The sequence below is a fragment of the Pleurodeles waltl genome, chromosome 7 (genome assembly GCF_031143425.1).
Source record: "Pleurodeles waltl isolate 20211129_DDA chromosome 7, aPleWal1.hap1.20221129, whole genome shotgun sequence".
In the NCBI taxonomy this organism is placed as follows: domain Eukaryota; kingdom Metazoa; phylum Chordata; class Amphibia; order Caudata; family Salamandridae; genus Pleurodeles; species Pleurodeles waltl.
This window is the reverse complement of record NC_090446.1, coordinates 1079348950-1079362415: the sequence shown is the minus strand read 5'-3', so window position 1 is coordinate 1079362415 and position 13466 is coordinate 1079348950. Positions and strand designations below refer to the sequence as shown.

General features: G+C 44.9%; 1 protein-coding gene across 1 annotated transcript in view; it reads left to right on the top strand.

Moving 5' to 3' along the window:
* Positions 1-2678, top strand: part of PCTP (phosphatidylcholine transfer protein) — a 182331-nt gene extending 179653 nt beyond the window's left edge. Inside the window, exon 6 of the mRNA XM_069200015.1 lies at positions 801-2678. Within this exon, the coding sequence (XP_069056116.1) occupies positions 801-875 (75 nt within the window). The 3' untranslated portion in view covers positions 876-2678. The remainder of the gene's footprint in view (positions 1-800) is intronic.
* Positions 2679-13466: the final 10788 nt, after the last annotated feature.

Here is a 13466-nt window from a genome sequence, read left to right as displayed (position 1 = left end):
TCGGGTTCGTAATTAGCAAGTCTAAAGTCTAATTAACACTACACACAATAAGTGTTGCGCCTTGCCATACATTTATCTGTGGATCCGATGTGATGCGTAAAAATGCCACTTGAAACTGCTACCATCTACAGTGATGAAACTGCCATGCAGGGACCAGGGCTGCCGCAGGGAGTTGTGCATGTAGGACTGGCCTCCTTGTGGCCAATTGTTAAGCTGCCACACAACACCTAGAGACTCGAGGGTAAGTTGGAAAAGTTTATTCTCAACACAACTCCAGTGCAGCCATCTCTCAACCAGTCAGCGGTTAAGTGCCGACATTGGAATTCACACTCATCATAACCTTCACGAAATCTAGAACCTAAAACCTAGAATGGACAAAGCATTTTAAAATAATTACATAGTCACATCAGAACACAACGTACAAATAATGCTTACGCAGTATAACAACAGTCAAGGATAGCTTTCCAACAAGTTTCTGCGAATAGGAAATTTAGAAGAAATGAACACAATCTGAGGTGTTACAGAACGAGCAGCAGAAGTTTCTAGTTTTCATATGACTTGTGCCAAGTGTTTTAAAGTTTGAACACTACCATCTGAAATTAAAACTCAGGCACTTTCTGAATATTCGCATGAGCAAAGCACTCTTGCATGGCCAATTACATTTATTTTTTGAGAAGAGATAGTAGCGTATGGACCTTGAAGTATTCTGGTGATGGATCTGCAGGTGATTTTTAAGATGCACTGATACATGTTTTATCTTTTGATGTCCTAATAATTTTATGCTTTATATTCATTTACAGAATGGAGTGCCTTCCTTCCTGACAGACATGCAAAAGGCCTGCAACAACTATCCACACAAGAAAACAAAATATTGACAAATGGTGGACATCATACTAGCAATAGAACATAACAAATGTTTTTAAAATAAATTATAACTTTATTACTTAAGGACTGATTACAAGTATCACTTTAAGGATACTTTACTGAAATTTGTTGACTCATTCAGCCAGTGGAAAGATTTCTTGTCCAACTAGTTGTGCATTGTTTTTCTTTACAAGATAGTTGTGAAGTACCAAAAATTATTAGCATTACATTCACCTTACCATCTGCACCTTAAATAATTTTTTACCAAATTAATGTTGAATCTGTAAGATGGAGAGAGACTGAATGTTATGGGATTTTAATGGTAAAGCAGTGTGTCTGGCTAACATGGTCTAAATGTTCCTGTCTTCCATTACATTGACAAAAAAATGTATGGGTGATGTGGTCAATCAAAATTTGGAGCACAAAGAAGCCATTATCGGTGTGATGACAACCTAAACTAAAGTTTAAAATGGCAAGGCAGTTACAAATACAAATGTTCTGTAATGCAAAAAACTACTGCTGTGCAGTACCATTTGGAGGAGGTTGGGCTTACTCATACTTCGATCAAATATTTGTTTCTTTTTTCTATTAATTTTATTGATGTGATTGTTTTATTTCAATCTGTAAAAAACATTTAAATGCACTACTCTAATTTGTTTAATGTGTTATATTGTAATAAGAACCATGAAAACAATTACATTTAACCAAATGAATTTGCTGTTTTAGGAGCACAACTTCTTTCAAATCTTTTAATTTAGAATTCAATGTGGATGGGAGGTGCCTTACCTTTAAAAATGTTGTTAACTTGTTAAGTGATAAACTAAACGGCCCTTCTCCTCAACAACCATGATTTTTTCATCCTTACATCATGGGTTTTGTTTACATAAATAGGTCAAACTGTGTAACAGCAAATAATGATGGCTGTACAGTTTGTAATGCAGATAAACTATGGGCAGAGCTTGTTCCTTTCGTCAGGTCCCTTAGGACCCAGATTTAGGCAGCAAAACATGATTGACAGAAAGCCTACAGATCGTTTAATACCTTTTCCTCCGACAATACAAAAGTGAAACAGGCTAAGCCATTTCTCGTTTCTCTGGCTACACGGAAAATAAACTAATTTAGGAAATCAAGAACGGGTTCAGCAAAGAAAGGAAGGTAGACGAACGGAAAAGTCCTGGGTGACCTTGCAGAAAGTGCCAGGTCCAACAGTCGCCGTTTAGATAGGTTTGGGATGGCGACATGTTCAAGGGTTGAGCCTGGCCCGATAACTCCTAGCCTTCTGGCTAGTGGCATGCATTTGCTCCTGTTCCACCAATTAAATGACATGCTGAATATGCAGCTGTATCTTACAAAGCCCAAAGAGGTGATCAATGAAGGGTACCTTCATGGTGATGCGCGTGTGTGCGTGTGTTTTTATGACTTGTTTTTCAATGCCTGTGTGCCCATTTAACAACGGTGTGTGGATTGTACTCAGGTCTTCCCTGCTGTGGTATTCAAAGCAATGTTGATCATTGGTGCAATTGCACAGAAATAATTTTAACAAATATTCTGGTGTGTGGTTATGCACCGTCCAGTTAAGTTTGTATGGTGTGTCGTTTGTCATGACCTTACTTTCTTACTTGTGAAATGTCTGATGCTTTTCCTTTTAGGTGCAGTCACATTCCACTTGTATTCAGGTGGAGCAGTTTTAATGGCTAATTCTATGCTTGTCTCTTTCCAAAGGAAGGTTGTGCCTTCCTTTCATATGGAACGACCAGTTATGTATGGTATAACTGCTTAATTCCACATGGATAAAAACCAGACCGATTCATTAATATACGTTTTCCCTTGTTGTTTCTCTTTGCAATACATTTTATGTCATTAATGTATTGAATCAGTTCATTTTATATTTCCTTTTTAGGTCTAGTGGTAAACAACTTTATATGTGCTACACGTTTTTTGTTACAAATTCTATAAATATAACATGAGGTTTGGCTCTACCCACGTAGGTATTTCTTTCTCACCTCGTGCTATGGACTGTTTACTGACTATTTATTGTACTTCCGTCCTCTGTGGTGTGTTTGCATTGCAGTGCGTGAGGAACAATTTTAACATCTAAAACTTACACTCAGCTATCATCCATTTTGTTGCATTGACTTCCTATCTTGCACATGCCAAACCACTTCTGCCAATAACACCACCAGTATCACCGCAATCCCACTACTGTCGACCTTATTCAAGGGATGACAGAGGCTTTTTTTCCACACCCATGATGGTTGTGCTTGTTTGCCTCTGGTCTTCTCGGGACCTCCTAGTATGGCTCTGCAGAGTGGGACAAGTATACCCCTTCCACACTTAATTCTCAGGCTAGGGAGGGTGTGCAGACATAGGATTCTCAGGGACATAGTATGTGGGGGCAAGAGCTAAGAACACCACCAGTCAAACAACAGACAAAATATTGTATTGTTCTGCTCAGTGCTTCTCTATTTAAAAAAAAAAGAAAGTGCTTTGGTCTCACTCTACTGAAGCAACACATCCTGTAATGTGCTTCTCCCCACTCCCCCCCAGGATGCCTCCTTGTATGTGATATCCTAGGCAACGAACATCTATAGACAATAAGTAGGCACAGATGCACATCACTATTGATTTCTGCAAAACATAGTTAATAGGACAGTTCAGTAATGTTTATATCCACAGAGTGCTTCATTACTGGCAAAGGTAGGCATTGTAGTAACAGGTTTTATTTTTACTTTTACTTTAATCAGGCACATAGTCATGCTTCATGCAAGTTTAGCCTTGTGCCATGTACTCAGTGGAGTTGTGAATTGATGGCACTGGTAGTGCACTCAGGTGCCGTGCACCCTTGGTGTCAGCATTGGCAATGCTGCAAAGTGGGAAAATTCCCCAAAAGAATTCACAACTTAACTGGAGGTGGCAAATGGGAAGCCCAACACAATTTTCATAAATTTGTTTTGGACTGTATTTATTGTATTGTCCAGAGCAGAAGCCCGGTTGTCTGGACCATATTTCGCTTTTGCCACCGATTTTGAAGTACAAACTTTCAAGACATCGTACATTCTCCATTGTTTTTTTCAGAATAGCAGAATTAGATTGAGTTATATTTCTTGATGTTTTCTTCAGCTCATCATTCAGAGTTAAAACTGTTAACAACATGATTTTGATGTTTCTAAATGTTTACTTTTGATCTTGATTGGAGCATTTGGTACATTAATAGCATAATCTGTGTTAGAACCTCGCACCCTTTAGGGTGGTCTTCCCTCACACCATTTGCTTTATCCCCTCCTGTTTACTGGAATATGTTTTTGTTGGTGGTAGTACTCTCTGCACATTACCACTGCCAACCAGTGCTAAACTGCTTGTGCTCTCTCCTCTAAAAATTGTAAAATTGGCATACACCCAAGTGGGACATTTACTTTACTTTTAAGTCCCTAGTAAAGTGGTACAACATGTACCCACGGCCTGTAAACTAAAGACTGCTAGTGGTCCTGCAGCCCTTATTGTGCACCCAGTTAAGTAGCCCTTTGTAACATGTCTCAGGTGTGAAGTTTTAAACAACCAATTCGACCTGCCAAAATAAACATTGTGCAAGGCCTAAACCTTTAATATATTAATGTCACCCCTAGGGTAGGCTCTAAACAGCCGGCAGTGACATTGTACCTAAAAGGTTGGACATGTACTTTTACGTCTTATGTGTCCTGGTAGTGAAAAACAAGGAAATTAATTTTTCACTTTTGTGAGGCCTATCTCTTCCATAGGATTTGTGGGCAAAAACTCCAAAAGTTTCTCCCACTTCAAAGGCTGGTACCAGGTAAAAATATTTGACCTGGAGACCAACTCTGCACTTCACTCCTGGACCTGTGGAGGACTCACAAAGTCTGTCTTGTGTTTCAGAAGACTGCCCTGCTGCTTGAGGCCTGCTTTGTTTTTCAGAGGACTGCCCTAGTGGTTGAAACCTGCCTTATACCCCTAGAGGAGGTCCCTGCTGCTTGAGGCCTGATTTGCTGCTTGATCCCAGGAGTATCAGAGTGACTTCAATGGCTAGTTGGGAGGCCTCCTGTTCTGAGCTACAGGGACATGAAAAGCTCCATCAACCTTGAAGCCGCACCTGACCCCTGCCTGAAGTGAGTCCTGACCTCCAAGTTGTGCCCACCCATAAGAGCCAAAAACCAAAACTTGGGACCTAAACCATTTTTTATCGAAAAGTGCTCTCAGAACTGACAGGAGAACGGGACCTACATGCTCCCCAATCTGCCCTTCTGCCCAAACTGCATCGCCGGTTGGCCTGACTTTGAATAGCTCTTCAAAAGGTTATCTGGCATCCTGGAGCCCTGATCAGCTGCAGCCTTCAGCTTTGTCTCACTGGAGATTTCTGACCTCCAGAAAAGAGACTAAGGGTCAGATGTACACAGCTTTTTGCTTGTTGCAAACGGGCCGATTCCCAGAATTGGGCCGTTTGTGACAGGAGAAAAACATTTTGGTATGTACAAACTCAATTTTGCGATTCAGTAATCTCTTTACCAAATCGCAAATAGGGTTTGCGAGTCGCAATTAGAAAGGGGCGTACCCTTCCTAATTGCGAGTCGCAGTGTGATGTATGATTGCTTTGTGACCATGAATGCGGTCACAGAACAATTGCAGTTAGCACCAACTTTAAATTGGTGCAAACCCATTCCCAAATGGGGAGGAGTACCCATGGGACCCCTTCCCCTTTGTGAATGCTAGCAAAAATATTTTTTCAGAGCAGGCAGTGGCCCCACTGCCTGCTCTGAAAAAAATAAAAGAAAGCTTTTCATATTTGTTTTTGAAATGCATCCCGTTTTCCTTTTAAGGAAAACGGGCTGCATTTATTAAAAAACAAACAAACAAAAAAAAAAAGAACTGCTTTATTTAAAAGCAGTCACAGATATGGTGGTCTGCTGTCCCCAGCAGGCAACCATCGCTGTGACTGCAGTCATTCCCAATAGGGCCGCAAATTGTGACCTACCTCATGAATATTAATGAGATAGGTAATTTGTGACCCCATTGGGAATCGCAAATAGTGTGAGGTACACTGTTGTACATATGGTTTTGCGACTCACAATACTCTAGGTCATACATCGGGCCCTAAATCTGAATGTAGAAATCTTCACTGTGACTTCACCCAGCAGTTAACAGACAATGAGGCCTTCCCCCACTGAATTTTACCTTCATAGGCATTTTTCTTCCAAAATTCTTCCAAGTCCAAAGGTATGTGAAGACCGGGCCCAATTCACCATCTATATCCGAACTATGCTCCATCGCAGTCTGCCCTAACTTTCAACTTTGTCCCAGCCTCGTGAGACAAGATGTCTGTGGTTGGGGCTTTGATCTTTTAGGTGCTAGCTTTCACTACAAACTTTAAAAAATCATAACTCCCATTCTACTGATTAGATTTAATTTCTTTTGGTGTCATTTTATTAATAACAATTGTCTCTATTTTTCTAAATTGGTGTGTGGGATTTTTCTTATGTTATGTTTTCACTTTATTACTCCTTTGAGTGCTGCATATATACTTAATACATTCCCTCTAAATTAAGCCTACTACTTTTGTGCCAGCCTACAAGAGGGTTAAGCACAGGATGATTTAGTAATGTTTGTGGTTCACCCTGACAGGGATTGTGGTTTTGGATTGAGAGGGGTTATTGGACAGAAAAAAAACTGTTCTGCTGAGTCTATCCCTGGTAATTGCTATGGGAAGGCTGGTGACATCAAAGTCATCAAAGTGAAGAGATCTCACACGTCATTATGCCCTTGTTTTGCATACTCCTGCTTGTTACCAGCATCATTGCTAACTGCTGTGAAAGTCATCACGTTGCACAAAGGCTGTGCCTGAGCTAGAAAAATGACATTTGAAAGGCAATCATGCAAAACTTGTTCCTTTGTCTGAATATGAGAAAATATATTGGATCCAAACACCCCACTTTGTTTCAGTTCCAAATCCTTCTGCAGTGCCCAATGAGCTGGTCAAGGTATACCTCTTTGACCGTTTTTTTTGTGTGACTGTTTGTGGGCCTATTTTATGGTCTTCTTTGACGGTTAATGTTGATTTCCTCAGTATGAAAACAAACATTGGCTGCAGCAAGCTCAAATGTGTGCAGTCTTCCATACATTGCAAAACGCGTATACAGCAAGCCTTTGCAAGTTCAAAACTGCAGGGCTTATTTTCTGTTCCAGTCCCACTCACTACTCACGCAATACAAAACAATGTGAATTATAGATTTGGATGTCAGATTTTATAATTCTTAGAAGGTTTCCAGGAGCACAGTGCTGTGCTTGCATGGCACAAAGCCCGTTAGACAGGATGGGAACTGCGAAAACACCTATCAGAGCAAATGTAAACCAATAACTACTAAAGTCAAACAGTGGGCAAAAGATTGGATAATTGACCAACTATCACCAAACACATAATTCTCAAATTATCCTTGAGCGGTTGTCTGCAAAAAAAACAATTTTATTCAATAGTATGCCTCGAGAACAAATTCCATGCTAGATAACCCCTGATAATATTTGCACCATGGCTCAATCTTAAATCATACTTAGGTTCGCACAAGCATAATGTTATATATGTTTATGTGGCTTATAAAATCATGGGAACTCAATGTTTTTTTAAATGCAACGCTGCACATTTCTTGTTTGCACAACTCAGCTGATGTTTGCACATTTTGTTTTGGGTGGATCTTAATCTGCAGTGCATCATTTTCAGATAACCGGATATGAACAATTTCAGGCCCGTTGCTTTATCAATCTATGCAAAGAATGCATTACGACTGCTTTGTAAAGAACACACTTACGTCCCGTTTTCCTGTCACCAAAAGGATGGTGAATGTGTCTTTAATTGTTTCAGCATGTATGTCTTCACCAGTCTGTTCTCTCACTGCTCGAAGAGTACTAGTATAGCGTCAATTGATTTTATGTGCAGAATTGCAAATAGAACCTGTAGCGAAGCCAGGTGAACGGTCATTATACCGGAACATATGGAGTCCAGGGGATACCAGAGACATCTGTGAGCAAGTAAATGTCAAGCAATGCTGTCAAAAAAATCATCAATAAAACACCCAGTGACTCACTCCAATACAACTATAAGTAAACTGAAAATGCACGACAAAGCAAAATATTTAGTAAGCTGGACTCATTTCACCAGAAGGTAGGGAGTCAAAGTGCATAGATTTGCACCCTTGCATACTATTAGTTCTCGGCTATAAAAAAAAAGCTTTAGCTATCTATTGGCAACATCTGTTTGTAGCGGTCCACCTTCCGCTATTGACTGTGTGTGTCGCACGGTCTAAATGAGAACATACACACACTGCATGGTGACTCAACACACTAACGGGGTCACCTGCGTGGCCCTTCATTTATTAACTCTTGGTGAGCGAGGCCCACTTGACCAGCGCTGGCAACTAAGTACAGGAGAGCCCGATGGCTCTTTACATCCCTCCCCCTGTTTTATTCAGTTAACCCCAGACTAAAAGGGAAAATAGTGGGGAAAAAAGAAAGAAAAGACAAAGGGGGTCATTCTGACCCTGGCGGTCGGTGACCGCCAGGGTCACCGACCACGGGAGCACTGCCAACAGGCTGGCGGTGCTCCGTCGAGCATTCTGACCGCGGCGGTTCAGCCGCGGTCAGAAACGGAAAGTCGTCTGTCTCCCGCCGACTTTCCGCTGCTCGGGAGAATCCTCCATGGCGGCGGAGCGCGCTCCACCGCCATGGGGATTCTGACACCCCCTACCGCCATCCTGTTCCTGGCGGGTCTCCCGCCAGGAACAGGATGACGGTAGGGGGTGCCGCGGGGCCCCTGCAGTGCCCATGCCAATGGCATGGGCACTGCAGGGGCCCCCGTAAGAGGGCCCCACAAAGTATTTCAGTGTCTGCAATGCAGACACTGAAATACGCGACGGGTGCCACTGCACCCGTCGCACCCCTGCAACTCCGCCGGCTCCATTCGGAGCCGGCATCCTCGTTGCAGGGGCATTTCCGCTGGGCCGGCCGGCGCTCTTTTGGAGAGCGCCCGCCGGCCCAGCGGAAATGTAAGAATGGCCGCCGCGGTCTTTTGACCGCAGTGCGGTCATTTGTCGGCGGGACTTTGGCGGGCGGCCTCCGCCGCCCGCCAAAGTCAGAATCAGGCCCAAAGTGTGAAAAACCCCGATAGAACAAAAGAGGGGAATATAACCAAAGAAACAAACACAGAGAAAAGGACCCCATGGTCTAGTAAACAACAGTCTCTCTAGTAGTAACGAGCAAAGTGATCACCACTTGTCACACTGGCACACAAAGTCTTTCAGTCTCTTGCTGGGTGCCGGATTGGGTAGCAGGTGATACCGTGGATGATGGCTGTCACTCTCACCAGGGCAGAGACCTTCCACACTTGGCGGCACCATTGGGCTCACCCCGGGAGGTTCACTGAGAGCCTCAATGCCAGACAAATCCCCTGGTCCTTCTTCCTTTCCTTCGCCAACATCATCAGCCTCTCTCCTACTGGTGTTTTGATGCGCTTGAAACACAACATGTTGCAGGTGACTCGCTGATCTCCTCCCTGGGCTGTCACCATGGTTCCCTGCACCTGTGTTACAATCTATACTTGTGGCTCATATAGAGTCTGGAACTTCCATCAGGGTTGGTGATCCCTCACCACCACCACATCCTCCACATTGATGTCTGGGCATTTTGTCCTCCTTCGGTCACTTGCTTTCTCATTGGTTGCTTTCCTTTTGCCTTGCACAGCCTCCAGCAGGTATGCAATCCTGAGGAGGTTGCCTGAACATGTGAGCAGCCGGAGCGCACCCAGTAGTGCTGTGAGGTGTCAGTTGGTAGGCCCCTAGGAACTTATGCATACACCACTCGACATCTTCACCCTGGTCGACCCCAATCCGCAATGCTTGATTGAGTGTCTGCATAAATTGCTGTATGTCCGCATTAGCCTGTGGCTAATAGGGTGTGATTGCCGGTGATGGACGGCGAGCTGACGCAGGTAGCCCCCGAACTCTCGCCCATGAAATGGTGGATCATTATCTATACAGACCTTCTCCGGGAAGCCGAGCATGGCAAAAGTCTTTTCAATCTTGGGGCGCACTTGCTTGAAGGCCGTGGAGGCAACGAGTTCTACAACAGGGAAACGGGTATACAAGTCAATTATGACAAGAGACAAACGCCCATCTTTAAAGCTCCCAAAATCCATGCTGATCTTGGTCCACAGCTTGGTGACGGGGCCTCCGTGATAACTGAAGCACATGGCTGACTGATTGCTGTGATCGCACAGGAATGGCACCTCCACACTCGCTCATCCACAGCAGTGTCCATACCAGGAAACCATACTTGACTCCGGAGGCGGGCTTTGGTCTTAACCACCCGCTGGGGCCCTTGATTGGCCAACTCTACCACTCGATCCCACAGGCTTCTTGGAATCACGATCCTCCGACCACGCAGAAGGAGCCCTTCACTCCCCACAGACAGTTCATTCCGGACTTTCCAAGTCAACTGCATGTACAGCTGATCATCTTGGTTAAAACCCTTGGAACCATCCAGGAAGTGTTTCCACCCTTGTCTTGCCAACGCCTCTTTCGCACGGATGATGACCGGATCATAGCCCTAGGCTTCTGCGATTTCAGCCACTGTCATGGCAGCCGGGCATGCTGCCTGCACAACCATTCTGACGAAAGACTCCGTCCCGTCTTTGTAAGTATTACCGGGCAGGCCCTCTGAGGGTGCTTCGAGAGATAATCAGCTAGGTTGTTTATGCCAGGCCGGTAGATCGCACAGAACCAGTAGGCCTGTAATAGTATGGCCCATCGCTATATCCTTGTTGAGGCTATGAAGGCAGATCCAGCAAACCGAGACCAGAGGTTTGTGGTCAGCAACTACTTGAAATTCATGTCCATATAGATACAAATAAAAGTGCTGATATCCCAACGGATAGCCAGAGCCTCCTGTTCGATCTGAGCATATCGGGATTCTGTCGCTGACAGTGCTCTACTGGCACAGGCCACTGACACCCATTCTTGGCCCCTCCATTACTGTGACAGGATCGCACCAAGCTCTACTGAACTGGCATCAACAACCACTTTAGTTTTCCTCCTAGGGTGGAAATACGCCATGGTGGACTTATCCAAAAGGGCCTCTTTGATCTTTTGAAACTCCTGCCCTGCCTCCTCGCTCCAGTCCCAAGTACTATTCACCCTAGTGAGTTGTCGCAGGGGTTCGGCCATGGTAGCTAGCTGAGGAATGAAACATCCGCAATAGGTTGCCATACCCAAAAACCTTCTCACCTCTGTTGCATTGCAGGGTATGGAGGCATTTCGGATGGGTGCCGCCTTCTTGGGGTCTACCTGGAGCCTCTCTCGGGGAAAAAACTTACCTGAAAAACTCCACCGAATTCTTGTACAACTCACACTTTTTCTTGAGTAGGGTAAGTCCTGCTTCAGCCAGTTGTTCCAGAGTGGCTCTCAGCCGGCAATGGTGATCTTCCAAAAGTCTCTGAGTAGATCAGAATGTCGTTGCTGAAGTCAGGTAAGCCTTCAAGTCCTGACAACAGCTCTCTCATCGCGTTCTGAGAAACCTCAGCCGCAGATGAGATTCCAAAGCTGAGTCTCCTGTACCTGCGCAGCTCCACGTGTGTGGAGAAGGTTGTGATATTCCTACTGTCAAGGGTAAGCTCCAACTGCTGGTATCCCGCATTCAGGTCCTGTTTGGAGAACCACTGGGCTCCATTTATGTCAGCCACAATGTCGTCCATGGTAGGCGTGATATGCCTTTCTCTTTTGATGGCACAGTTCGGGTGCTGCATGTCTACACATAGACGGATGGCGCCGGGATGCCTGGGTTTTGGTGCGATCACCAATGGTGACACCCACGGAGTAACTTTTTCAATGACACCCTGTTGTTCCAGGCATTGTAGCACCTTTTCCACGGCGACCTTGAGATGAAACGGGACTCGTGGTGGTGTAGCATCGTAGGCTGCACGGTTGGGTCGACATGCAATCTGAATTGCTTCCCCTTTAGCTTGCCTAGTTCATTTAAAAGTTGCTGACCTCGTTCAGCCGCGAGTCAGCCTGAGCATCATGAACGTGCCGAGCAAAGAAGATGAGCTCAAGATCCTCAGCGGTATTGCACCCAAGCAGTGTCCCTCTGTTCCCGTTGACCACATTGAACTTGGCCTTCATCGGGACCACATATGGGCAACGGTTTGCGCCTGTCGTACGTGTAGATCCTGGTGTTGCATGGCATTATTTTGGAACAGGGTAACAAACTGTCTATATTGGCCAATGTCCATGATGTTGACTGAGGCTCCTGTGTCGATTAAAACTGTATTGGGGGCCCCACTGATGTCTACAGTGCGCATTGGAGGTGGGTATTGCTTCTGCTTCTGCCAACCGGTAAACAACAGGATGAAAATGTCCTCGTCATCTTCGTCATCATAGGGTACTCTTCCCACGCTCACTTCTCTCCCATCTGCCCTTGCTCTGTCCTCCAACTCTATCTGTCTCACGGGCCATCCTTCCCCCTGAAGGTTGTTTCTGCTTGGGTCCCCCCTCGGCATACCTTTGTGAAATGGTTCATTCTCTGACACTTCGTGCTGACGTTCCCCTTTGACGGACAGCTTCCCGTGGCCCAATGTTCTCAACCTGCAGCTATCGCAGTCTTTCACACTCTGCCTTGGTGGGCGCAGCTGATGCTGGGGAGGTCGGCGCATTTGCAGGGCCTCTACCTGTTCTTCCTTCACCACTGCCAGGCGCACGGGCCTTGTAGTTTAGCAGCAGTCATAGCGTTGGCCCTCTGGGCTAATAGCTCATGGGAATGAGCCAACACCAGGATCTTGTCAAGTGTAATACCCGGTTGTCCTAGGATGAGCTTGCATAACATATTGGACCTGCAGCCTTGAATGATTTGTGCTCTGATTCCTTCATGCTGGTTGAGACCCACGCAGGTGGTGGCCAGCTTCATCAACCTTGCATAAAACATGATGACTGACTCAGTGTCAGTTTGTTGTGCTTGCCTGAGCTTGAACCTCTCATAATCCGGGTTCAACTGAGGATCGAAATACAGGTTCAGCGCGGCCACTGCTGCATCAAAATCATCACAGGCCCCTGTGTTAGGCAGTGTCTGAAAAAGTTTGTATAGCTCATCTCCGCCCATGTGCAGCATGAATGGCCTTCCCACATCCCCATCCATCTCCCTTGCAGTGCAGAAATTATGATCTAAACGGCCAAGTCAGTGGCTCCAGCGTGGCGCTGCCATAGCAGGGTCGGCTAATTGACTGAAAGGGGGTAGTGATGTTACTTCAGAGTGTGCCCCTGCAACAGGTGGTCCTTGCTGCTGTGGTGCGCGAATTGTCTTAGTCACTTAAGCCACTGACTCAGTTGTGTGAATATTTGTTCCTTGTTCTGCTTGGTCTTTTTACAAGTATCCTGTAAATTATATTTTTTTTATCCTTTCTTTCTTTTGTTCTTTCTTTCTTTTGTTCTTTCTTTCTTTTGTTCTTTCTTTCTTTCTTTCTGTCTTGCCCCACCAGTACCTGGGCCAGCAAACGAGTGCCTCGTGTGTCACAATGATCGAAGAACCAGAATCAGCCTTCTGTTTTCTTTTCTCTTTCT